General features: G+C 48.0%; 1 protein-coding gene and 1 long non-coding RNA gene across 2 annotated transcripts; one reads left to right on the top strand and one right to left on the bottom strand.

Moving 5' to 3' along the window:
- The first annotated feature begins 8,130 nt into the window (after positions 1-8,130).
- DIPK1B (divergent protein kinase domain 1B) lies at positions 8,131-19,399 on the top strand. The gene is made up of 4 exons (XM_081340100.1): positions 8,131-8,343; positions 11,668-11,775; positions 13,977-14,153; positions 18,294-19,399. The coding sequence occupies exons 1-4, from the start codon at positions 8,278-8,280 to the stop codon at positions 19,104-19,106; spliced, it is 1,164 nt and encodes a 387-aa protein (XP_081196226.1). The 5' UTR covers positions 8,131-8,277; the 3' UTR covers positions 19,107-19,399.
- Positions 19,400-24,199: 4,800 nt separating this feature from the next.
- Positions 24,200-25,615, bottom strand: LOC308675034. The gene is made up of 3 exons (XR_014028043.1): positions 25,544-25,615; positions 24,813-24,967; positions 24,200-24,460 (listed from the first exon to the last, which is right to left on the bottom strand). It is a non-coding gene; the product is annotated as an uncharacterized lncRNA (long non-coding RNA).
- Between the last annotated feature and the right edge of the window lie 1,808 nt (positions 25,616-27,423).

Below are 27,423 nucleotides of genomic sequence, written 5' to 3' on the forward strand. Positions count from 1 at the left end.
GGAGGAAGAGGTGGAGCAAGAGGAGGAAGAAGAGAAGGAGCAGGAGGAAGAAGAGAAGGAGGAAGAGGAGGAAGAGGTGGAGCAAGAGGAGGAAGAGAAGGAGCAGGAGGAGGAAGAAGAGCAGGAGGAGGAGGAGGAGGAAGAGGTGGAGCAAGAGGAGGAAGAAGAGAAGGAGCAGGAGGAAGAAGAGGAGGAGGAGGAGGAAGAAGAGCAGGAAGAGGAGGAGGAGGAAGAGGTGGAGCAAGAGGAGGAAGAAGAGAAGGAGCAGGAGGAAGAAGAGAAGGAGGAAGAGGAGGAAGAGGTGGAGCAAGAGGAGGAAGAGAAGGAGCAGGAGGAGGAAGAAGAGCAGGAGGAGGAGGAGGAGGAGGAAGAGGTGGAGCAAGAGGAGGAAGAAGAGAAGGAGCAGGAGGAAGAAGAGGAGGAGGAGGAGGAAGAAGAGCAGGAAGAGGAGGAGGAGGAAGAGGTGGAGCAAGAGGAGGAAGAAGAGAAGGAGCAGGAGGAAGAAGAGAAGGAGGAGGAGGAGGAGGAAGAGGTGGAGCAAGAGGAGGAAGAGAAGGAGCAGGAGGAGGAAGAAGAGCAGGAGGAGGAGGAGGAGGAAGAGGTGGAGCAAGAGGAGGAAGAAGAGAAGGAGCAGGAGGAAGAAGAGGAGGAGGAGGAGGAAGAAGAGCAGGAAGAGGAGGAGGAAGAGGTGGAGCAAGAGGAGGAAGAAGAGAAGGAGCAGGAGGAAGAAGAGGAGGAGGAGGAGGAAGAAGAGCAGGAAGAGGAGGAGGAAGAGGTGGAGCAAGAGGAGGAAGAAGAGGAGCAGGAGGAGCAGGAGGACGAAGAGGAGGAGGAGCAGGAGAAGGAGGAGGAAGAGGAAGAGGAGGAGAGGAAGAAGAGCAGCAGCAGCAGGAGGAGGAGGAGGAAGAGGAGCAGGAGGAGGAAGAAGAGCAGGAGGAGGAGGAGGAAGAGGTGGAGCAAGAGGAGGAAGAAGAGAAGAAGGAACAGGAGGACGAAGAGGAGGAGGAGGAGGAAGAAGATTTAAGATTTAAGATTTATTGAGATTTTTATACCGCCCTTCTCCCAAAGGGACTCAGGGCGGTTCACAGGGCATAAATATAAACAACAGTACAAACATTAAAAGATAATTAAATTAATGCCCAAGTTAAAACCAGAATAATAAAACAAACCTATAAAAAACCCAAGTACCCCCATCAGGCCAGACCCGCTAGTTCGAATAAATGGGTCTTCAACCCGCGACGGAAGGATCGGAGGTCTGATGCCATCCGGAGCTCAACCGGCAGTTGGTTCCATAACGCCGGAGCACCCACAGAGAAGGCCCTCCCCCTGGGGGCCACCAGTCGACATTCCTTGACAGGAGGCACCCTGAGGAGGCCCTCTCTGTGGGCGCGCACAGGGCGGAGGGGAGTCGACGCCGGCAGCAGGTGGTCCTCGAGGTATCGCGGACCCATGCCATGTAGGGACTTAAAGATCATAACCAAAACCTTGAACCTTACCCGGAAGACAACTGGTAACCAATGCAGCTCACGGAGCAAAGGTGTAACATGGGAGTACCGGGAAACTCCCAAGACAACTCTCACGGCCGCATTCTGTACCAGTTGGAGCCTCCGAGTAGTCTTCAAGGGAAGTCCCATGTAGAGAGCGTTACAGTAGTCTAGGCGAGAGGTCACGAGCGCATGAGTGACCGTACACAAGGCCTCCCGGTCCAGATAGGGCCGCAACTGGCGCACCAGGCGAACCTGGGCAAAAGCCCCCCTAGTCACGGCCACTATGTGATCCTCCAAAGTGAGTCGTGAATCTAGGAGGACTCCCAAGTTGCGAGCCCTATCCACAGGGGGTAAAAGCTCACCCCCCATAGAAAGAGGTGGAACATCCCAGGTGTCTCGGGAAGCCGGAATGTACAGCCACTCAGTCTTGTCAGGGTTGAGTTGAAGTCTGTTCCTCCCCATCCAGACCCGAACCGCCTCCAGGCAACGGGACATCACAGCGAGGGCATCACTGGGGTGGTTTGGGGTCGAAATAAAAAGTTGGGTATCATCAGCATATTGATGATACCCAACTCCAAAACCACGAATGATCTCACCCAGCGGTTTCATATAGATGTTGAACAGGAGAGGCGAGAGGACCGACCCCTGAGGAACTCCACAAGCGAGAGTCCTAGGGGTCGACCTAGAAGAAGAAGAGCAGGAAGAGGAGGAGGAGGAAGAGGTGGAGCAAGAGGAGGAAGAAGAGGAGCAGGAGCAGCAGGAGGACGAAGAGGAGGAGGATCAGGAGAAGGAGGAGGAAGAGGAAGAGGAGGAGAGGAAGAAGAGCAGCAGCAGCAGGAGGAGGAGGAGGAAGAGGAGCAGGAGGAGGAGGAGGAGGAAGAGGTGGAGCAAGAGGAGGAAGAAGAGAAGAAGGAGCAGGAGGACGAAGAGGAGGAGGAGGAGGAAGAGGAGGAGAAGAAGAGCAGCAGCAACAGGAGGAAGAGGAGGAGGAGGAGGAGGAGGCGAGGCGGGCGGGCGGGCCCCGCAGGAGCAGCCGCTGCGGCAGGCGCGCCGAGGGGCCGGCGGCGGCCGAGAGGGAAGGAGGGAGGCCAGGGCTGCCTCGCCCCTCGCCCGCCTCCCTCCGCCTCGCCGGCTCCATCCTCGCCGAGAGAACGAGCGAGCGCAGCGCCGCCTCCGCCCGGGGCCCGCCGAGAGCCCGCCGCGCCGGGGCCAGAGCCGGCAGGGACGCCCGGCCCGCCCAGCATGCGGCGGCTGCGGCGGCTGGTGCCGCGGCTGCTCTTCTGCCCGCCCGCTCGGGGCCCGCAGGTGAGGCCGGGGAGGCGCGCGGGGGGCCGGGCCGCTTTGGGAAGCGCGGCCGGAGCCGGGTCGGTTCCGCTTCTCCCGCCGGCCGCTGAGCCTCCCGAGGTGGCGGCGGCGGGCCTGGGCTGCCCCGGGCCGGCGCCTGAAGCCGGAGCGCGCCTGGCGCTGCTGCTTCCTGGGAGCGGCGCGGATTCTGCGGGAACGCGGGTGATGCCGGAGGCCGGGAAGCCGGGAGTCGTCGGGCGTGGGAAGCCGGCCTGCGCTGGGCGGAAAGGCTCTTGCAACCGTTGACCTGATGCCCTTCATCTCCATAAGGGCTTCTGTGTGTGTGTGTGTGTGTGTGTGTGTGTGTGTGTGTGTGTGTGTGTGTGTGTGTGTGTTTGTCTGTGTGTTTGTGTGTGTGTGTGTGTGTGTGTGTGGTGTGTGTGTGCGTGTGCGTGTGTGTGCGCGCCTCCTTTTCTTTGCCTTGCTTTTTGCAGCAACTGTAGCCGTAAGAAAGCGCCTTAACCTGGATTGTTCCCAAATGGACTGTTCTCCTTTTTCCTGGACTTCTGTCTATTCTTCTCCAGACCGGCCTGAACTTCAGCTTGCGTGAAGCAGGCAGATTTTTATTTTATTATTTTATTTGGCAGACCTAGATGGAAAATCAACCTGGTTTCTTTGGTGCCCAGAAAGGGGAAGTTGTTGTCCCTACTCCAGCTGGGAGGGAGGGAGGGAGGGAGGGGGCGGCTGAAATGAAGGTCAGGACTATCCTAGGAAAACAACAAGCCCCAGGATGGATTTTACAGTAGACACTTTCTTTCTTTCTTTCTTTCTTTCTTTCTTTCTTTCTTTCTTTCTTTCTTTCTTTCTTTCTTCTTTCTTTCTTTGTTTGTTTATTTATTTATTTATTTATTTATTTATTTATTTTAATTCCATTTATATCCCGCCCTTCTCCGAAGACTCGGGGCGGCTTACAAGCTTAGCAAGCCAACATTGGTCCGGCCGTTTTATTCTTTAGCCTGGTAAAGATAAAAAGTTGGCTTGTTCCTGGGAACGCGATGCAGGGGTCACCGTGCGAAGGGAGCAATCCTTTCCTCCCACCGACTCTAAAATAAAAAATGAGCACTTCCCACCAGGAGCTGTCAGGATTGTGCTTGTCTGGAAATTGTCCCTAATATTTTTTATGAAGCAACCTGAGAGAGAAATCACAGCTGTAGCTTCATTTGGTGGCTGTTCAAAGTTACAGCATCCCTGAAAAAAAAGGGGGCGGCTTATGAGTGTTTTTCACACTTACGACCTTTGCAGCCTCCCCAGGATCATGGGATCAAAATTCAGAATACAGTAATATAAAAGAAATAGGAAAAAAAGAAAGTAGAAAAAAGGAATATTACAAACAGGAAAAAAAATAAGTAACTTCCTTCTTTGTCTCAACAAGTATAAACAATTTGAACATCAAATTCTTATTAAAATACAAGTTACTTCATCCCATATCTCATGTTTTATATATATATATATATATATATATATATATATATATATATATATATATATATATATATATATATATATATATATATATATATATATATATATATATATATATAGGGACGCGGTGGCTCAGTGGGTTAGGACGCTGAGCTTGTCGATCAGATGGTCGGCAGTTTGGCGGGTTGAATCCCGAGTGCCGCGTAACAGAGTGAGCGCCTGTTACTCGTCCCAGCTTCTGCCAACCTAGCAGTTCGAAAGCACGTAAAAATGCAAGTAGAAAAATAGGGACCACTCCGGTGGGAAGGTAACAGCGTTCCGTGCGCCTTTGGCATCTAGTCATGCCGGCCACATGACCACGGAGACGTCCTCGGACAAGCGCTGGCTCTTCGGCTTTGAAACGGAGATGAGCACCGGCCCCTAAAGTCGGAAACGACTAGCACGCATGTGCGGGGGAACCTTTACACTTACCTTTATATATATATATATATATATATATATATATATACATATATATATATATACATACATATATATAGGTAAAGGTAAAGGTTCCCCCGCACATGCGTGCTAGTCGTTTCCGACTCTAGGGGCCGGTGCTCATCTCCGTTTCAAAGCCGAAGAGCCAGCGCTTGTCCGAGGACGTCTCCGTGGTCATGTGGCCGGCATGACTAGACGCCAAAGGCGCACGGAACGCTGTTACCTTCCCACTGTAGTGGTCCCTATTTTTCTACTTGCATTTTTACGTGCTTTCGAACTGCTAGGTTGGCAGAAGCTGGGACGAGTAACAGGCGCTCACTCTGCTACGCGGCACTCGGGATTTGACCCGCCAACCTGCCGACCTTCTGATCGACAAGCTCAGCGTCCTAACACACTGAGCCACCGCGTCCCTTATATATATATATATATATATAAATATATATATATATACATATATATACATATATATATATATATATATATATATATATATATATATATATATATATATATATATATATATATAGTGTATGGCATATCATACATAAGGGACGCGGTGGCTCAGTGGGTTAGCTTGTCGATCAGAAGGTCGGCAGTTTGGCGGGTCAAATCCCGAGTGCCGCGCAACAGAATGAGCGCCTGTTACTCATCCCAGCTTCTGCCAACCTAGCAGTTCGGAAGCACGTAAAAATGCAAGTAGAAAAATAGGGACCACTCCGGTGGGAAGGTAACAGCGTTCCGTGCGCCTTTGGCATCTAGTCATGCCGGCCACATGACCACGGAGACGTCCTCGGACAAGCGCTGGCTCTTCGGCTTTGAAACGGAGATGAGCACCGGCCCCTAGAGTCGGAAACGACTAGCACATATGTGCGGGGGAACCTTTACCTATATATTTAGTATTTATAGCTCTCTTATCTTCCCATCCATCCATTTGATCTCTTCTCTTCTTCTCCTCTCCTCTTCCCATCCCATCCATCCATATGATCCCTTCTCCTCCCCATTTAGTCCTGGTCAGCAAAAGCCTACTAAGGATGACCAGAAATACCAACTTCTATTTTAACTTGGATCAAATAAGCCAATGTTACATTCCATCCATTTACATTTAACAATCTCGATCTTTAATCCCTTCAAATAATGTCCTAGATTAGAAGCTGATTGTTTTTTCTTTATCTCTTTTCACCAAAATTAAAACAGGTTTTAAAATCTACTTTCTGATCAGTGTCTTACTTGCCAGGTAAAAACGTGTTCCTCTTCCATTACATCGTTCACACAGATTCTATCTATAATGGCAGACTTCTTAAAATTTTCCTTCTGAGTTCATCATTCACATATATCCTTTAGCAGGGGTCTTCAAACTTGGCCCTTTTATGACTTGTGGACTTCAACTCCCAGAATTCCTCAGCCAGCCTGTCTGGCTAAGGAATTCTGGGAGTTGAAGTCCACAAGTCATAAAAGGGCCAAGTTTGAAGACCCTTGCTTTAGCACATTTTGTGTGAAGGTATTTTGCTCTATTCTGTGTTAGCAAATGAAAGAGAGATTCTGCTCCTTTAATTGTAATTTTATTTCCTTTTAGCTCCCTCTAGTGTCCAGCCTTCAAATTCCATCCTATTATGTCGGGTTTTCTCTCTCCAGAATGCAAAACACAGCCGTGAAGGAGTCAAATAATTTTAAAATTCCATTTAGACACATTACACATTTATAACTTTCCAAAACCAACATTCTAATCACAATTTCTATGTTTTTCCCCCAAACTGCTAAGTTTTTAAAGTCACACTTAAAATTTATTTTGTTGAGGATAGGAGATTCACCCAGTGATTGGCATCAAATTCGCTGTTCTGAAGGACAGTATTTAAGAAACAGTAGAAGAGTAATTCACCATTTAATGGCCATAGTTACAGAGCCTCTGTAGTGTAGTAGTAGTATGGTAGAGTGGTTAAAGGAGACTGAATTATAGGAAGTTTCAATAGAATTGTGTTATTAAATCCTGACTTGCATAACCATGGGCTGTTGAATAAGCAGTGATTAGTTGGAGCTATCCACACTTTGTTAAAATCTGATTCAAATCAAATTTGATTCCTGCTGACCCAATAGACAGGTATGATCAAACCTCCATTCCCATGCATATTTAGCAAGAATATGGAATTTGCAAGTATTGTTTTATTCTATTCTTATTATTACATTTTCCTACCATTGTGATTTTTATATGTTTTTATATTTTAACACTTTATTGTACACCACCCACAGTCCCTCCCTGAGGGAGATGGGCGATTCAGAAATGTGAAAAAGAAATAATTTCCGGTCTGCCCAAAAAGAGCCTTGGTGGAGCAGTGGGCTAATGCCTCCTTAAGTAACACCAGCTGCCTGCAATTAGTGCAGGTTCGCATCCCACCAGGCTCAAGGTTGACTCAGCCTTCCATCCTTCCGAGGTAGGTAAAATGAGGACCCAGATTGTTGGGGGCAATTAAGCTGACTTTGTAATAATGCCGCTTGGGGTGTGTATGAAAGCCCTAATAAGCAGGCATATACATAGAATGAAGGCTACTGCTAAGCTTGTAAGCCGCCCTGAGTCTTCGGAGAAGGGCGGGATATAAATGGAATTAAAATAAAATAAAAATAAAAAAAATCTGTGGGAGTTTCTTGATAGTCTCCCATCTTCCCATCCGCCAGTTCCAAGCCTGCTTTGCTTTCCTGCAAGTTCACACGCAAGCAAACCCCGTTCTGGCTTAGAGGAACCCATCTCTTAGTGAGCAAGGGAACATGAAGAGCTTTTGGGCTTACGTCTGGCTGGTTAGGAAAAACAACAGTTACTGCCTTTGCGTGACCTACGGTGGCCAAACAAATGAAATCAGCAATTGTTGGCAGGATGGTAAAAAATCTTCATTGTGGCAGGTTGTGGTTCCTGCTCTGTGGAGGGTTATCCTGGTGGCCCCTGGACCCGTGGCTGGTGATAGACACACAGATGGAGATCTGTGGAGGCAACCAACCCAGCAGGAGAGCCGGTTGAATGCTTATGCCTTGCTCCGTTGGCAAAGGGCTGATGTGGTTCCCATCTTCCAAGAAACCAGGAAACTATTAAGGGAAAACACTACCTGCTTCTCAGTTAATAGCGGTCTCCTAGGGAGGCCTCTTGCTTTGCATGCAAATTTCATTTAAAATGGTTTAATCAAGCAGTCAGTCACTAATACAACCACTGCAATTTCTGAACGGTTTGGCTCAAGAACTCAGTTCACACGACGCGCTAGATAGGGGGAAAAACTGGGGCACTTTGCAATTCATTTCAGAGTGGCCTCCTGCTTGAGCGGGGGGTTGGACTAGAAGACCTCCCAAGGTCCCTTCCCACTCTTGTTTATTCGATGTTATTCTGTGAATGGATCCAGCCAGAGCCGAAAGTCCTGAGTTAAACTTTTACCTGTCTTTCTTAGCCTTAGCTTGATTCCCTTTTTTTCTCTCTCTGTTTTGTTTCTTCCCCTATCAGAGCCGCCTTCCTGGCATCAAAGTGAAGTACCTCTTCTTCGCCTGGCTGGGCGTTTTTGTGGGCAGCTGGATGGTCTACATACATTATTCGTCCTACTCTGAGCTCTGCAGGGGACACGTCTGCCAGACGATCATTGTGAGTGTTTCTCTTGGGAAGGGGCTCAAGCACAAGGGGCAGGGCAGCTTTCAGGTGGACCACAACGCCCATCACGCTGAGCGGTGAGGAGAGGGCCTAAAGCAGACATGTCAAACACAAGGCCCGGGGGCCGGATCCAGCCCGCAAAGTGGTTTCATGCGGCCCGCGAAGCCATCCTGGAAACAGTGAGGGAACGGCCCCCGCTGCCTTGGCCCTGGCCCAGAGACCCTCATGCCAGAGACCCTCAGATCTGTCCCACTCCTGCCCAGGCCCCCATAGGCACCCTTGATGCGAACGATGTAGAGCTGGCCATGCTCACCTAGTAGGCTATATGCACTCTAGCCATGCCCACCCAGTAGGCCACGGCCACCCGGCCCCTTGAGGGCAACTGCAATGCTGATGTGGCCCTCAATGAAATTGAGTTTGACACCCCTGGCCTAAAGCCTCTCTCTCGAGCCTGTCCCAGAGTCTGCCTGGCAAGGCAGGGGAGCTCTTCCGGTGGGAACGGGGGGCTGGCTGGGCTCTGGGCCCCTGACCACCATCGGTTGGGACGGGTCTTGGCAGTTCCTTAATTAGGCTGTTGTTTGCTATTTGATTGTTGTTCTATAGATAGTCCAAGGCAACCTTGGCTCTTTTATGACTTGTGGACTTCAATACCCAGAATTCCTAAACCAGCCATGCTGGCTCAGGAATTTTGGGAGTTGAAGTCCACCAGTCATAAAAGAGCCAAGGTTGCCTACCCCTGGTCTAGACCAACAGTCAGGCGGTAAACAATCAAGAAACTAGCAACTCAGACAAACAATCCAACAGTAATTAACAGCCTAATCAAGGGACCACTGAAAACATTCCCACCAACGCTGACAGGGCAAACCATGGTATATAAATAGAGAATAAACCTCCCTCCCTCCGAGCACTGACGATGTTACCTAGTTGGGTCATGAAATGTCTGCAAGAAAACAACTAAGCTCAGAGACCACCAAGGATCCCACAGTAGTCGTCGTCATCATCATCGTCTTCCTCCTCCTCCTCCTCCCTTTCTTGTCCTCCACTCAACAAACCCAACTCCCTCCAAGCACTGATGATGTTACCTAGTTGGGTCATGAAATGTCTACAAGAAAACAAGAAAACAACCAAGCTCAGAGAGCACCGAGGACCTCACACTTCAACCCTGAGCTACATGTATTCTCTTCTGCTGGTGGCACATGTCCCCTGGCAGGCATCTGGCTTGCGCTGCTTGACAGGTTCAACTCAGACTGCTATTCCTGTTTTCGGTGGCTATTAAATATCAAATCGCCGTTGCTGGCTTTTTCTGACAACTCAAGTTCTTTCCTAGTGAAATCTAAAAAGGCAAGCAAAAGCGACTGCTTTGCACTCACGCACAATGAAAGCAAAAGTTCCTGTTTCTGACATCGCTCCCTTCGTGGGACTCATCGCCAGATGATGCATGTGGAGCTCTCTGTGCTCCAATTTAATCCTGGTTAAATAAGGCTGCAGCTGACTTGAAGTGAGGTTTGCACAGCAGCAATACCTGCCAAGATTTGGAACAGCAAACACGGTTTATTTTCCTCTCCTGACTGTGAAATGCCGCGACATTGCAACAGGAGGAAACATTGATTGATTGATTGATTGACATTTATAAGCCACCCGCCTCCTTAATCAGCCTGGGCAGCAACCAAAACAAAAACAAGACAATAATCCATAAAACAACGGCATCTCCTACACCCAAGTGACCAGAGCCGGTGGCTTTGAGAAATGCAGAGAAAGGCCTCTGCCCATGTCACTTGTCTGGAATGGTATAGGTTCTCCTGCTTGAGCAGGGGGTTGGACTAGAAGACCTCCAAGATCCCTTCCAGCTTCTATTCTATTCTATTCTATTCTATTCTAATTCTAATTCTATTCTATTCTATTCTAATTCTATTCTATTTTCTATTTTATTCTATTCTATTCCTTTATTTTATTATTCTATTCTATTCCATTCCATTCTATTGCATTTTCTATTTTCTATTCTATTCTATTCCATTCCATTCCATTCCTTTTATTATTCTATTCTATTCCTTTATTTTATTATTCTATTCTATTCTACTCTGGCAAATCTAGACAGCACACTAAAAAGCAGAGACATCACCCTGCCAACAAAAGTGCGTATAGTCAAGGCTATGGTCTTCCCAGTTGCAATGTATGGCTGTGAAAGTTGGACTATAAGAAAGGCTGAGCGCCAAAGAATGGAGGCCTTTGAACTGTGGTGCTGGAGAAGACTCCTGCGAGTCCCTTGGACTGCAAGGCGATCAAACCGGTCAGTCCTAGAGGAGATCAACCCTGACTGCTCTTTAGAAGGCCAGATCCTGAAGCTAAAACTCAAATACTTTGGCCACCTAATGAGAAGGAAGGACTCACTGAAGAAGAGCCTCATGCTGGGAAATGTTGAGGGCAAGAGAAGAAGGGGACAACGGAGAATGAGGTGGCTGGATGGAGTCACTGAAGCAGGAGACATGAGCTTAAAGGGACTCCAGAAGGTGGTAGAGGACAGGAAGGTCTGGAGGAACGTTGTCCATGGGGTCGCGAGGGGTCGGACACGACTTCGCAGCTAACAACAATTCTACTCTACTCCATTCCATATTCTATTCTATCCCTTTATTTTTATTCTATTCTATTCTATTCTGTTATCTTCTATTCTATTCTATTCTGCCCTGCCCTGCGTCAGGAAAGGCTGTCCCTTGCCCACTTTTGCAGCAGCCCAGCTGTGAGTGGGAAGGAGAGATGCCCGAGCGCTTGCAACTTTCCACTTTTACTCCAGGGGACTTCCCACCCTCTGTGGACCCCATGAAGAGGCTGAGCTTTAAGATGGTGATGATGATGTTCACCAGGTTTATGCACAGCCCATCACAAGATGGAAATCCCATGTAAGGCCAGCGTGGAAAGCAGCCATTCTGTTAAAACTCTAGCCAGTTTAACCCCGAGAGTGCCTGGGGAGAGAGAGGAATGGTTCAAGTTATCTTCTTGTGGCTTGAGTCCGAATTGTGATCATGTGACCTTGGGGATGCTGAAACATCGTTAAGTGTGTGAAACGGTCATAAGTCACTTTTTTTCCGCTGTAACTATGAACAGTCGCTAAACGAACTGTTGTAAGTTGAAGACCTCCTGTACTTAACAACTGATAAATTTGCTCAGCATCCCTTTTTTTTTTAAATTGATTTGAGGCAGTTTCTCGGTATCGGTAAGTAGATAAAATATTTGTAACCTGAGTTTATAAGACGGAAAGTGCTCGTGATTCCTCCTCATCCCAGCAAAAGGGATGGTCAGGGTTTCCCCCTCTCTCTCTTTCAGTGCGATCAATACAACAAAGGCATCATTTCGGGATCAATGTGCAAAGACCTTTGCGAGGACCACACCTTGGTTTTTGAACACTGCTTGTCACCTTCTCCCACCCAGCAGGTAGGTCCTGCGTATTTTACACTGAGGACAAATGACTTGTTTAGGACGGGCTGGGCCATCTCTGGAAGGATGTGGGGAAAAAGTCTTTTTCAGAAAAATAACTCCAGAGAACTGAAAAAATATGTAGCCTAATTAACACAGAATTGTACTCCAAGGTAATATTTTTGATCTGTAAGAGAACTCCAGTTTGCTGGGGTTTTGGCAGGTCTGTCATGGAAGATTTCATAATCTCTTCTCCAAGTTTATCTCTGAAATTGTGAGGACCTGCCTCAACTGGGTCCCCCAAGAAAGCAGAACTCTTGAAACAGGCATCGTTTCAAAAGGAACTTTTATTGAGTCAGTGATAGCAGAAGAGCAAAGCAAGGTCTGAATATTTCACGTGCGCATGGTTACATCAAAGGGCTTATTCAGGTCTCCACCTCCCAGTGTTCAACCGTCTGGTTGAAATCCAGCCAATCCATAGGGGCTTGGTTGTTTTGAGAAGCTAGTGATTTAGCGCCCCTCTCAAGCACTCTCTCAGTTTCGTTTCCCAACAGTCGCAGGCTCCATTGTCTGGAGATAAGGCAGATATTTTTCAGGCCACATTCCTTTCTTACGGAGGGAGGGCAAAGCAGAGCAAGGCAAACACATTCCCCTCCCAACAAAATGGAAGACCCCAAAAATGAATACATAAGCACAAGCAATAAACAGTAGACAAATCTATTGGAGGGGTCCTGACAGAAATCTTGTCCTTAAAAAGACTGCAATGACATGATAGCAATCTTCCAAAATTTGAGAAGCTGCCACAAACAAGGCGGCGTCAATCTATTCTCCAAAGAACCTGAAGGCAGGACAAGGAGTAAAGGATGGAAACTATTCAAGGAGAGAAGCAACCTAGAAGTAAGAGACATTTCCTAACTGTGAGAACAATTACTCAGTGAAACAGCTTATCTTCAGAAGCTGTGGTTGCATCATCGCTGGAGGTTTTCAAAAAGAAATTGGACAGCCATTTGTGCAGAATGATACAAGGTGTTTTGCCTGAGCAGTGGGTCGGACTAGAAGACCTCCAAGGTCCCTTCCAACTCTGTTAGTCTGCCATTTTATTCATTGAAAAGTTAATATTCAGGGTCTACAGCTGTTACCTAGGGACATCACGGACATCCAGATGCTAAGAGTAACATGTAGCTGACCCCTGGCTTAAATTAGACATGAAGTGGGACAGGATGAGATTTAGGAGAATCAGAAGCAACTGAGATCTGAGAGGTCTCCACGTGGGAGGAAACCAGTACAGGTCACCACGATGTAAACAAGATGTTGGGACTCTAGAAAGAGTACAGAGAAGAGCAACAAAAATGATTAGGGGACTAGAGGCTAAAACATATAAGGAACGGTTGCTGGAATTGGGGATGTCAAGTTTAATGAAGAGAAGGGCGAGGGGGGACATGATAGCAATGTTCCAGTATCTCAGGGGCTGCCCCAAAGAAGAGGGAGTCAAGCTATTCTCCAAAGCGCCCGAAGGCAGGACAAGAAGCAACGGATGGAAACTAACCAAGAAGAGAAGCAACCTGAAACTAAGGAGAAACTTCCTGACAGTTAGAACAATTAACCAGTGGAACAACCTGCCTCCAGAAGCGGTAAAGGCTCCAACACTGGAAGTTTTTAAGAAGAGACTGGACAGCCGTTTGTCTGAAATGGTATAGGGTTTCTTGCCTGAGCAGGGGGTTGGACTAGATGACCTCCAAGGTCCCTTCCAACTTCATTATTATTACTTATAATCAGACACTGAAAAAGGGACTTGTAAATACAAATTTAAAGTTCTGAAATTCCTCTCCCCCCTGAAGTCCTATGATTGCATTTGGCGTTATCCAGGTATGTTTACAGGGAAACGGTCACGACTGTGATTTGTATTTTCTAAAAAACAACAACAACAGCATTTACAAAATCAGTGCCCCATAGTGTGCAATGGGTTCAGTCAACAATCACCATGTCCCTTTAACCACCACTGCGCTTTCTTTGCAACTGCCGCCACGTTCATTTAACGACCGCCACAAAAAAGCCATAAAATCAGGATGATCCACTTTGTAACTTGTCAGGATTTGCCAAACAAAATTTCTGGGCTCAAATCACAGGAAGAAGTTGAGGCTATGTATGTTGTAAGTCTCCAGCTACTGAGGTTAAGGTAGCTAATGCAGTCCGGGCACCTTTTTTGTTCTACCTTGCAGGTCTACAGTGGCCTCTGGAAGGAGAAAGAGGTGATGATCAAATGTGGCCTGGAAGAAGCGCTGAAGGCCGACAGCAACCCAGATGCAGACCCCAGGAGAGACGTGGTTCTCTTCAACAAGCCAACAAGGGGGACATCCATGGACGAATTCCGAGAGATGCTTCTGCATTTCTTGAAAGTGAGTGCCTCTCCATCACTACCATATTTCCCTGAAAATTAAGACCTAGCCAGAAAATAAGCCCTAGCCTGATTTTTTCAGGATGCTCCTAATATAAGCCCCAGCCCCAAAATAAGCCCCAATTATGATTGTCAGCCAGATGGATGCAGGTAATATGTCTGTTGCAACACACGACAGGCGTATTGAATTATAAAATAATAATGTGTAATTAAGTATAAGGGACGCGGTGGCTCAGTGGGTTAGGACGCTGAGCTTGTCGATCAGAAGGTCAGCAGTTTGGCAGGTCGAATCCCGAGTGCCACGTAACAGAGTGAGCGACTAGCACGCATGTGCAGGGGAACCTTTACCTTTTACCTTTTAATTAAATATAAATACACAAATGTAGATCATTGCACATGGAAAAATAACACCTGAAAATAAGCCCTAATGCGTCATTTGGAGCAAAAATTCATTTAAGACCCGGTCTTATTTTCGGGAAAATGTGGGTATGAGAAGACCTTTGAACCACCTCTGCAAGGCCAATTCGTACGGGCCTTTGTGGCATTCAATCTGGCAGGCTGCCCTTGCTGCAGAATGTGTGAGCAGGTGAGCAGACAAGGACATGGGGTGGGAGGACGAGCATTTTTTTTTTAGGGGGGGATGCAATTGCCTCCATGGAAGGGGGAGCCCCCAAGATTAAATGACAAGTTTAGGTTTAGGTTTAGGTTTTATTTAATTTGTATACCGCCCTTCTCCCTAGGGACTCAGGGCGGTTCACAGGGCATATATAAATAACAATACAAAAGTTAAAAAAGATTAAACCAATGCCCAGTTAAAAACAATAATACAATTCTAAAACAACAATTTAAAAACCCATAATCCCCCATCAGGCCAGACCAGCTAATTCAAATAAGTGGGTCTTCAGACCGCGACGGAAGGTTCGGAGGTCTGATGCCATCCGGAGCTCCACCGGCAGTTGGTTCCATAATGCCGGAGCGCCCACAGAGAAGGCTCTCCCCCTGGGGGCCACCAGTCGGCATTCCCTGACTGGAGGCACCCTGAGGAGGCCCTCTCTGTGGGAACGCACAGGGCGGAGGGGAGTTGACGCCGGCAGCAGGTGGTCCCTGAGGTAACCCGGACCCATGCCATGTAAGGACTTAAAGATCATAACCAAGACCTTGAACCTCACCCGGAAGACAACTGGTAACCAATGCAGCTCGCGGAGCAAAGGTGTAACATGGGAGTACCGGGAAACTCCCAAGACAACTCTCGCGGCCGCATTCTGTACCAGTTGGAGCCTCCGAGTGGTCTTCAAGGGAAGCCCCATGTAGAGAGCATTACAGTAGTCAAGGCGAGAGGTCACGAGCGCATGAGTGACCGTACACAGGGCATCCCGGTCCAGATAGGGCCGCAACTGGCGCACCAGGCGAACCTGGGCGAAAGCCCCCCTAGTCACGGCCACTATATGATCTTCCAGGGTGAGCCGTGAATCTAGGAGGACTCCCAAGTTGCGAGCCCTATCCACGGGGGGTAAGAGCTCACCCCCCATAGAAAGAGATGGAACATTTTGAATGTCCCGGGATGCCGGAATGTACAGCCACTCAGTCTTGTCAGGGTTGAGTTGAAGTCTGTTCCTCCCCATCCAGACCCGAACCGCCTCCAGGCAACGGGACATCACAGCGAGGGCATCACTGGGGTGGTTTGGGGTCGAAAAGAAAAGTTGGGTATCATCGGCATATTGATGATACCCAACTCCAAAACCACGAATGATCTCACCCAGCGGTTTCATGTAGATGTTGAACAGGAGAGGCGAGAGAACCGACCCCTGAGGAACTCCACAAACGAGAGACCTAGGGGCCGATCTCTGCCCCCCTGCCAACACCGACTGCGAGCGTCCCAGGAGATAGGAGGAGAACCACTGAAGAACTGTGCCTCCCACTCCCAATCCCCTGAGACGCCGCAGCAAGATACCATGGTCGATGGTATCAAAAGCCGCCGAGAGGTCTAATAGGACTAGGACAGAGGAATATCCCGTCCCGAGCCCTCCAGAGATCATTCACCAGAGCGACCAATGCCGTCTCCGTGCTGTACCCGGGCCTGAAACCCGACTGGTAGGGGTCCAAATAATCCGCTTCATCCAGGACCAGAGGGAGCTGATGCGCCACCACACTCTCGACAACCTTCGCAAGAAAGCGAAGGTTGGAGACTGGACGAAAGTTGTTCAATACAGCTGGGTCCAAGGCAGGCTTCTTGAGGAGAGGTCTCACCACCGCCTCCTTCAAGACGGTGGGGAAATAACCCTCACTCAAGGAAGCAGATATAACCGCCTGGAGCCAGCCTCGTGTCCTCTCCCTAGCTGCATAACCAGCCAGGAAGGGCACGGGTCCAACAAACATGTGGAGGAGCTCAGCCTCCCCATAATCCTGTCCACTTCATCAGGGGTCACAGAATCAAACTCTTCCCAGGTAACATTGACAGTCTTGGAAATGATGAAATTATTATTATTAATTTGGTTTATATACTGCCCTACTCCCAAAGGACTCAGGGCGGTTTACAAGGCAAAATTTAAAAACAATACAATATAAAATTAAAATTAAATTAAGTCTAGCCCCAAAAAAATTAAAATCACAATTTAAAAACATTAAAACCCCTCAGTCCAGACCAGATAGCTCAAAGAGCCAGGTTTTTAGTTCCCAGCGAAATGAACGAAGGTCGCGGGCAGTCCGGAGTTCCGTTGGCAGTTGATTCCATAGGGCAGGCGCGCCCACAGAGAATGCCCTCCCCCTGGGGATCGCCCGTCGGCAATCCTTGACAGGCGGTACCCTGAGGAGGCCCTCCCTGTGGGAGCGCACAGGACGATGGGAAATTGACGCTGGCAGCAGGTGCTCCCTCAGATAATCTGGGCCCATGCCATTTAGGGCTTTATAGGTTATCACCAGCACCTTGAAATGAGTCTCCTCTTTTTATCCAAGCATGCAGGACGGCACTTAGCAACAATCCCAGGGTTGCTTCACTGTGTCAGTTCAAGGTGATGCTTGTCACCTTCTCAGACCCTTCCTTGCCCCAGGGCAGGTGGTCTGTAGGACTTGTCTCTCCTTGGAGGTTTCTGCTGGCTTCATCAGACCGGATAAAGTGGGGGAACTCCAGCCCCTGCCTCTCATCTAGTGGGACTTGGGCAGTGCTGCTTCTCAGTTGTGGCCCCGATCCTCCGCAGCCCCCTCCCTCTGACAGCCATCAGCCCCCACCCTTTGGGGAAGACCTTAAAAAGCTGGCTTCTTCCCAAGGACCGGGTGGGATCCGTTGAGGCTGGAGCACAGGCACGGTGGAGATCTGTGCGTCAGGGAGTGTTGTGGGTGCCAGGAGCTTTGGGGGGGGATGTTGAATTTTTGGATTGTGTGTGTCTTGTGTGTTGTGTTTCTTGTTGTTGTCATGAGCCACTTATAGGTAGAAAAGATGGGCAGCTATATAGGTTTCTTAAATAAATTCCTATTTTGTGCGCCGTTGGCTTCAACTAAAATAAGAAGAGTGGGGATCAAATGGTTTGGACCCAGAGGGTGCCCAGGTGGCATCTAGTTAAGACAGGCAGAAACCATCTGGGACTTATCCCAGGTCCCTACGTAACCTGGCTCCGTGGGCTTTCAAGCTGAAAATAGAGCCATCATTTGGTAAAGACCCATGGTCAACAGTTCCTCTCAACATTCAAAGTCTCCCCAAGCCACAAACAGTTGTCCCATTTTGGGTTTGGTTAATCTAGAGAAAAGGAAGGGCTAGGGAGTGACATGATAGCAGTATTCCAGCATTTGAGGGGCTGCCACAAAGAAGGGGGAGGGGGGTCAGCTTATTTCCCAGAGCATCAGAAGGCAGGACAAGAAACAACGGATGGAAACTAATCAAGGAGAGAAGCAACCTGGAATTAAGGAGAAACTTCCTAACCGTGATAACAATTAACCAGCGGAACAGCTTCTGTCCAGATGTTGTGGGTGCTCCATCACTGGACAGCCACTTGTCTCAAATTGTATAGATTCTCCTGCTTGAGCAAGGGGTTGGACTAGAAGACCTCCAAGGTCCCTTCCAGCTCTATTCTATTCTGAATGCCCCTCGCTGTTTTACCGTGTTGTGTGTGAGGTCCTCACAAGATGTCTTACGTTGTTGTTTTCACAGGCTGGTCTTGGGGATCAAGCCTCCCTCACCAACTTGGTGAACCAGATTATTGCCATGGCTGATGTCAGTCGGGACGGGAAGCTTTCTCTGGCTGAAGCGAAATCCATCTGGGCACTTCTGCAGCTGAACGACTTCCTGCTGACGTTCTCCCTGCACGAGAAGGAGCACACCCCGAGGCTGCTGGGGCACTGTGGCGATCTGTATCTCACAGAGAAGATCCACCACACCTCCCTCTACACCATGGACCTTCCTCCCTTCCTGCAGCCGCTGCTGCCTTCTGCCCTCCTCAGGATCATCCACCAGTGGTTCTCCCCTGCCTGGCCCCGGCGAGCCAAAATCGTCATTGGGCTCCTGGAGTTCGTGGAGGAGATCTTCCACGGGACCTACGGCAACTTCTACATCTGCGAGGCCGGCTTTGCCCACATGGGCTACAATAACAGATATGACTTCAAAATGGTGGATCTCAGGACGGTGGCCACGGAGATGGCCATCCAGGGGTTCCTCAAGGGCCGTCACTGTGAGCAAAACGCGGACTGCACGTACGGGAAGGACTGTGTGGCGCCGTGCGATAAGCTCATGAAGCAGTGCAAGAGCGATGTGGTGCAGCCCAACCTCGCCAAGGTTTGCGGGCTCCTGCTGGAGTACCTGCTCCACGGGGCCCCGAGTGACTTGAAGGAGGAGCTGCAGAAGCAGCTGAAAACGTGCACCACGCTCAGCGGCCTGGCCAGCCAAATGGAGGTGCACCACTCACTGGTGCTCAACAGCCTCAAGACCCTCTTGTGGAAGAAAATTTCAAACACCAAATATTCTTAAGAGGACCCGGGGAAGCCCCAGGACAAGCCAGGGAGGGCGGCCCCACTCTTGGTCTCTGAGTAGCGTGCCACAGGGGAGCCACGCAGCTCCACAGGCAGAACTTTGGGATGGGGATGAGAAAGAAAAGCAGTTTTTGTGGAATTGATAGGGATCTCCAGGTGAGCCTAGCTGGGGTGAGGACAATTGTCTATCTTGGGTAGGCAACCTTGGCTCTTTTATGACTCGTGGACTTCAACTCCCAGAATTCCTGAGTTAGCCATGCTGAGGGGAAAGGGAGAGGTTTCCATGCTGAGCCATGCTGGCTCAGGAATTCTGGGAGTTGAAGTCCACGAGTCATAAAAGAGCCAAGGTTGCCTACCCCTGGTCTATCTGATGTAAATAAATGGTGTCTCTCTCTCTCTCATATGACTTCTGCTTCAAGGACATGATGGCTGATCCCTCGCTGGGGGAGCCAATTCAGAACAAAGGTTGGATATGTTTTGTGGGATCCATGCTGCCAACTCTCAGGCTGGTTTCAAACAGCTGTAGTTTAATAACGTGGATTTCAGTTCTTTTAGTGAACTGAAATACAATGCATTGTGTCAGGCCAACAATAAGGTTAAACCCAACAATCAGGTTAAAAAGTAAAAAGTACTGTTTACTGTGTGATGAAGCCAAACGCAGGTAGTTCTCTGACCGAGCGTCATTCCTTGCCATGAACTGAATTTTTTTTTAACATTCCTTAGCTCCAGGAAACAGGCTAACTTTCAGCTCCGTAGCAGTCCACACATTCACCAGGCCCTAAATAGAATAATTCAGTGTTGTGGTATATGACAAAGAGCACTTGCTCAAAGGCAGGGGAGGTATCCTGCACTCCAGACAGAAAAAGGCTGGTTTTGCCTCCAGGCTCACCGCAGACCCATGCTTTTCAGTCTCAACCACCTCTTGTGCCTTCACATCAATTTAAAAAAGATGACTGCACTGACTTTCTGTCCCGGAAGGAAGCAGAGCTGAGCCAGCTATAGATGCAATCCTTGTTAAATGAGTCATTTTATAACTTTTTGGCATCATTAAACAAATCACTCCAGTGCAAATGGGCAAGTGAAACGGGCTTCCCCACCGTTTTGCTTGTCCCAAGCCGGCTGGGAAGGCCCCATATGGCCTGACCCTGGGATGTTGCAACCTTCGTAGTCATCACGTGCTGGTTGCCAAATGCCTGAATTTTCATCATGCCACTGGGTGCAGTCATACGTCTGAGGACAGTGGGGTGATCGTCCATCTAGAGCACGGGTGTCAAACTCACCATGTCACGTGTTTGGAGGTGGTGGGGGGGGAATTTTGCTCTTGAGGGCGACTGTTGTTCTCTTTTCAGCAAGCTGCAATGAAAAATTGGGTGTATTTGCTTGAGGGTTTTGGGTAGTTCCAATTCTACTGTTACTGGGTTTATGATTCTTATGATTGGAAAAGGTCCTATGTATTTTGGACAACGTTTTTTACAGGGCTGTAGGGATTTTAGGTATTTTGTTGACAAATATGCCATTTCTTTTAGAGTGCATGGTTTAGGTTCGACGCTCTTTTTGTCCGCCTGTGCTTTGTATGCTTGTCTAGCTTCGACTAAGGCTATCCTAACAATTGGCCAGGTGTTTTGTAATTGTGCAATCCATTTTTTCAGCGATGGGATTTCCGGTTGATTTGGGGTTAGTTCTGGCATAGGGTTGAAACTTTGACCAGTGGCTACCTGAAAGGGAAGTGTAGCCTGCGCTGGAGTGGACTGCGTTATTGTAGGCAACTTCTGCAAAAGTGAGTAGGTCTGTCGCGATTCTTTTTGCGTTGCCGGCAATGGGGTGGGCACGGCTTCGGTATGAAACCAGCCAGCAGTTCGACCCCCCTCGTCTAGAGGCAGGACCTGTGGGGCCTTATACCTTCCTCCATTATGTTAGCTGCAAGTTTAGGGCTTGTATTTAAACCTTGTGGCGTTTCTCAACTCGGAAGAGGAAATAACGCAGCCGTGAGATTCAGAACCAGGGTCAGGGGCTATGGAAGCACAGGCTAACAATCCCTATTAACAGAGAAGCATCGTTCTCAATGAGACTTTCCAAGGAGTACAGTAGGGGACCATCACAATTTGGGACATCCTGGCCTGGTCTTGCTTTCCCATTGCTGTCCGTCTCCTTGTCCTGGGTATACCATCCCAATCCTTTTGCGGGGGGTGTGTGTGCTCACCTGGGCTCTCCTCTGTCCCTGCAGGACATAGGGGGTAGGCAACCTTGGCTCTTTTATAACTCGTGGACTTCAACTCCCAGAATTCCTGAACCAGGTTGCCTAGCCTTGGCTTAAGGTCGATTTGTGACTGCCCGTGTGGAATGGTGCCAGTTATTGAAGCAAGCATGCAGATCTGCTTAGCTCACTCCCCTTAAGGGTGCAGATTATGCTGGGCTGCTGCTGTGGGGAAACTAGGAATTGGAAATACAGGAAGGCAGCCCTTGATGTACAATGGTTTGTTTAGTGATCATTCAGTCACAGCAGCACCCAAGTAACAGCCTTTTTGAAGTCAAATCCAAAAAAAGAAAGTCACGTTTCCGAAGCGTTCCTTCCAACGCAACTCTGCAAAAGTACCCATGGAGGCTGGATGAAAGCCAGGTGACCCAAAGAGATGCCGAATTTTTTTTTAAAATTCCATTCATATCCCGCCCTTCTCCGAAGACTCAGGGCGGCTTACAAGCTTAGCAGTAGCCTTCATTCTATGTATATGCCTGCTTATTAGGGCTTTCACACACACCCCTAAGCGGCATTATTACAAAGTCAGCTTATTGCCCCCAACAATCTGGGTCCTCATTTTACCTACCTCAGAAGGATGGAAGGCTGAGTCAACCTTGAGCCTGGTGGGATGCGAACCTGCACTAATTGCAGGCAGCTGGTGTTACTTATGGAGGCATTAGCCCACTGCTCCACCAAGGCTCAATTAGAGAATTGGAGCCTCCAGACCTCAAAATCAAAAAAGAAAGGTCTCTGAAGAAAGAATTGCAATGGATGCCCTGGAAAGGCCTCATAAGTGTTGTATTATTTTTTTTAAAAAAAAAACCTATCCAAAGGAATGCTGTCCTCCATCTGCCAGTGGCACCACAACGGGTCCTGTGGGAGTTGGACTTCACGGCCTCTCAGCTCCCACATAAGGCTCAGAGCAAAGCATCTTCATGATAGCCAGTGAGTAGAAAAGTAGATATTTACCTTACGTAACGTACACGGCTTGGACAGAACTGTATATAAATATGTCTTCATTAAGTCATCAAGGAAGCAAGGTAAAATAAACAATGAGTTACCAAGAAGTAAACCGCTAAAAGATGAAGTGCTTCAGCCAAGTGTATATTGTTTAACTTTTCATCAAGTAGTTCCTCCTCCTCCTAGACATATTAAAATGCAAGCATTTTTGTGGCAGACTTGAGACCGAGTAAAACTACTCTGCAAAGATGTAAAAAAAAGCCATCCAGAATTTTCCACCTGTGAACAAAAAGCATTTAAGTGGAAAAAAATGCAGCCTGGCACTTCTTTGGAAGGGTTTTCTGTCTGTCCCTAATGTAACCCAACAATACTCAGTCTTACAGCTGGCCAGGATAAGGCAAGATCCCTTCCTTATCCCCTCTCTCTTTTGCTCCAAGCAGCAAGAGAGGGACCAGAAGTGCAAACTGTTACGTGCACCAGTAGCTGCTTCTGCATGTCAGGGCTTATCCAGGCATATTTCAATTATTTTGCTCTTATGAATGCAACAAAACCTGCCTAAGTCGCACACTACCTTTCCTTTAGGTAGACCCAAACAGCATAATACATGGGTGTCAAACTGGCAGCCCACAAGTCATGCCCATCTCAGCTCTGCAAAGGCAAAAAAAAACACATCACAATACATCACATGATGCAATTGAGTTTGACACCCGTGGCATAATACGCTGGACAGACAGCGAGGGCCTGGCCCCTCGTCCACTGGGTGGACTGGAGGTGTCTTTCCTGCTGCCAGTTCAGCAATTAAATAAAGCTGTTGTCAAGTTTCCGACGATGGGCTTTTCAAGTGACTCTGAGGCATTGTTTACCTTAAAAGTCTTTTATTAGCCTAATACAGACATGTCAAACACAAGGCCCGGGGGCCGGATCCGGCCCGCAAAGTGGTTTCATGTGGCCCGCGAAGCCATCCTGGAAACAGTGAGGGAATGGCCCCCATTGCCTTGGCCCTGGCCCAGAGACCCTCCTCCTGCCAGAGACCCCCAGATCTGTCCCATTCCTGCCCAGGCCCCCATAGGCACCCTTGATGCGAAAGATGTAGAGCTGGCCATGCTCACCCAGTAGGCTATATGCACTCTAGCCATGCCCACCCAGTAGGCCACACCCACCCTGGCCATACCCACCCGGCCCCGAGGGCAACAGCAATGCTGATGCGGCCCTCAATGAAATTGAGTTTGACACCCCTGGCCTAATACACCTGCAAATGCTTGCTCGAAGGAAGCTGGAATCTGAAATCTCCGCCCCCTTGCACCATATATTAAAACACAATTCTCCACCTTTTTGATTTTGTCATTAATCATATTCTCCAATTAATTTAAAGAATCAAGTTTCCCTTCCGTTAGAAAACCCACCAAGGCCTTATCTTCTTTAGAGACATGGCCTTGAAGGTGCAATCCTACTCATTCCCCCTCCCAACCTTTTAAAGCAATACACAAGCTTAACATATGAAATGGCTACTTCTTCATCTCGTCAAGCAATAACATTCAGTGTTAGCAGCGTCTCGTGCTTTATTTTTATTTGTTAAATTTGCCACCTCTCACTGTGGGGACCACTCTAGGCGGCTTACAATAATAAAAAGGAAGAAACATGAAAGGTCTGTGAATAGAAATAAAAAGCATGTTCCAAAGGGTGGGCAATGCGCGCCCACTAAAACTCTTGTTCTAGTTCCTGTAGTTTTTTGACCAGCGGAATCCGAAGCTGTGCCTGCACAAGTCGGACAGGCTCGTTATGGGAAAAAATTGAAACACTCACCAGTGTGCCAGGACCCACGCCAATCCACATCTCAAGAAAGAGACTTGGAGACAAGGTTATCCAAGCAGGAACTTTTACTAAGGCATAGATGATAGAGAGGGAACAATAGACAGGATCTGAAGAATCCCCTCACAGATCGATATTTTTAAAGTGTCCCCAAGCAAAACCCCACCCCTCAGTTCATTCGGTCAGTTCCGGATCAGCCGAGTTCCAGGTGGCAAGCCCGTTGTGGGGAAAAAGAGAACCATCAATCCATTCGTAGCAGAATCAATCCCACCCCTTCGCATTCCATCCAGAGAAACAAAACAGTTTAATGCCTCTCATCGATCTTATTGTGATGGGTAACAGGCAGGCTAAATAAACGAAAAGTTACATCTAAGGAAAGGAAGTGGAGGCAATAAACCCCCATGTTTATTCCCTCTCCTCCTTGGGAATGGCAGAATCCAAGGGGGGGGGGTGAGATTTGGGTTTGCGCAGAGTTATAAATGAAATATAAATGGATTCTGACACAGTGCTTCAGTGGGGAGGGCAGGAGAAGGGGGCAGGAGAAGGGGGGGTATAGCTGTGAGGATGGTCAGGAGGCACCAGAGAGGTAAGTGATACACAGGTAAGTGATACACAGGACTGCAACTGCTGAAGAGAGGAGGGAAAAATTTCACTCAATTCACGCCATCCAGATTTTGCTTTAGCCAAAAGAAGACTCACCCAAGCGTCCCTGTCATGGCTCCATAGGATCCCGTTTTGGAGGAGTTGGATGGCACGGTCACCTTGGAAGGAGCATAGAATCCCAGGGCCAAGGAAGTCCCAGGGCCATCCAGCTGTGGGAGGAGGGGAAGGTGACCAACCAGGAGACGACACACCTGTAGGAGCAGATCACCTGCTGTGGAGGGCCAACAGGGATGACAGGCTCCAGAACACCTCTGGTAAAGGACCAGCTACCTCCCCAACCTGGACCATTCCTGATGAGGACCGGCTGCCTCCTCTGCCGATGCAAGGGCACAGAGAGCAGTGGAGGGAAGCCCAGAGGCCGTTGGGAGAATGTGAGGAAGCAGGCCCGGCCCTCTTCACAAGGAACAGCTGGGGAAGAGCCTTGGTGGAGCAGTGGGCTAATGCCTCAAGTAACACCAGCTGCCTGCAATTAGTGCAGGTTCGAGTCCCACCAGGCTCAAGGTTGACTCAGCCTTCCATCCTTCCGAGGTAGGTAAAATGAGGACCCAGATTGTTGGGGGCACTAAGCTGACTTTGTAATAATGCCGCTTGGGAAGGGGCGAAAGCCCTAATAAGCAGGCATATAACATAGAATGAAGGCTATTGCTAAGCACATTGATTTGGGCTTTAAATTGTAAGCCGCCCTGAGTCTTCGGAAAAGGGAGGGATATAAATGGGATTAAAAAAAAAGGAGGGGGGAAGGAAAGAGCTGTGTTTGCCAGGAACACCTGTTTGTGTTGGTGCACGTCTTGCTGGCTTTCATAGACTTTCTTCAACCTTCCAACTGTGTTTTTGGGCTCTGGACCTCAGACTTTGTGAACTTCAAACTTGCCTTCCTGTCTTGGGAATTTTGGATTCCCTGCTTTGGCTTTCAGAATCTTAAGCTGTGTTGTGAGGCCTGCGGTTCCGTGAGCGGTCCGTCTGGTCCTTGTGCCTCGGAATCCAGTTTGTGGGAACCGAGTGGTTCTGGCAGAGGGGGACGATGGATAAGGAAAGTGGGTGGTGGAGCTTTACCAGCCCCATTGGAGAGTTGTTGGGGCACTGTGTGAGTAATAAACTGACTTTAACTAACACCTGCCTCACCATCGTGGGCCAGGTCAGAACAGTCCCAAGTTTTCGATTTGCTGAACTGAGGAAGACCCAGAAGAGTTCAGAATAACTACTGGAATTGAATTCCATATTCAAAATGAAACGTATTTTCTACTCAGAAAACATTTGTAACCAAAAGAGAATAAAGGCTTCAAATCAACAGATGAAGACACACACAAAAAAAATGTTTTGGGAAAATGCTTACCGTATTTTTCGGACCATAAGACGCACCCAGTTTTTAGAGCAGGAAAACAAGAAAAAAAACATTCTGAACCAAATAGTACCGGTATACTAAAATATTTATTATATTAAAACAAAATACAGTAATGTTTAACAGCGTAAACTCAACAGTGGTGTTAAGAACCATCATTACTTCCATTAACAAATGAGGAAAGACTTAGAGGCTCAAGCACTTTTCTAGTTTTCTGGAAACCCTAAAAACTCATCCTCACTAGTGTCAGAATTTATGAAGCTCTTATATCACTTATATCACTCTTATATCACTTATATCACTTTCTTCGCTATCTTCACACTTTCATTCCATTTTCATCCATCCATCCTTTTTCATGAACATGCACAACAACTCCTCGTGGAATAACATCTTTTGGAAAGGTTTTCCTTTCGAAAATTAGCATCGGTGGCAATTTGGTGCACTCAGCACAGCAGGACAACACAGCAGTGTAATGTGTTTTCTCGTGTCCTGAGGTTTTCACGGTTATTGTTTTGGCACCTTTGAGGTCAACCGTCTTATTAGATGGCACATCAAAGGTTAGCGGGACTTCATCCATATTCCCAATCTGGTCCATTGGAAAATCATTTTTTTTCCCTAGCATCAATTACACATTTATGAAAAGACAGAATCTTCGATTCGCATTCTGGTGGCATTTTTTGTGCAATTGTAGTTTTGGCGCGCATAGCAAGGCCGCTTCTCATAAATCTATGGCACCACGATAGTGAGCCAGTAAAATCCTTAATGCCTTTCTCTACAGCAATGCGTTTGGCTTCATAGATGGATCATTTTTGTAGAAACTGAGCAGCCCATATTCCGGTGACGTGTGATCCATTCTTTCATGTCCACTTCTAATTGTGCCCATTTTTCAGCGTGCCCACGAAAAGCGTGCTTAATTTTACCAAGTTTTTGCAGCTGATCCTCCTGTTTTCTCCACTCTATCATTTTTTTCAGTTGGAGGGTTGTCCAAAATGTCTCTCCGCTGCTGTTTCCGTGTTCTTTTGCATATTTTACTTACCTCCAGTTTAAACGGAATTTTATATGCTAATCTTTTCATCTTTGACGTTTCGTACCGTTACGAGAAACGGTGTTTTTCTGAGGAAAATAGAGTAGTAAAGAACTGTCAGTTCTTATGAGAGACATATCACCACACACATCAGTACTATAATTTGACTTATACCACTTGGTATTACTATTAAAGGGCACCAACCAACCTGACAGGCAGGGCTTTGCATGGCAGGAGAGACTATGTGTGTCTCTCCTGCCATGACAAGCTCCTTGCCTGCCTGT

This window comes from Vipera berus (genome assembly GCF_964194415.1).
Source record: "Vipera berus genome assembly, chromosome: 15".
NCBI classification, from domain to species: Eukaryota; Metazoa; Chordata; class Lepidosauria; order Squamata; family Viperidae; genus Vipera; species Vipera berus.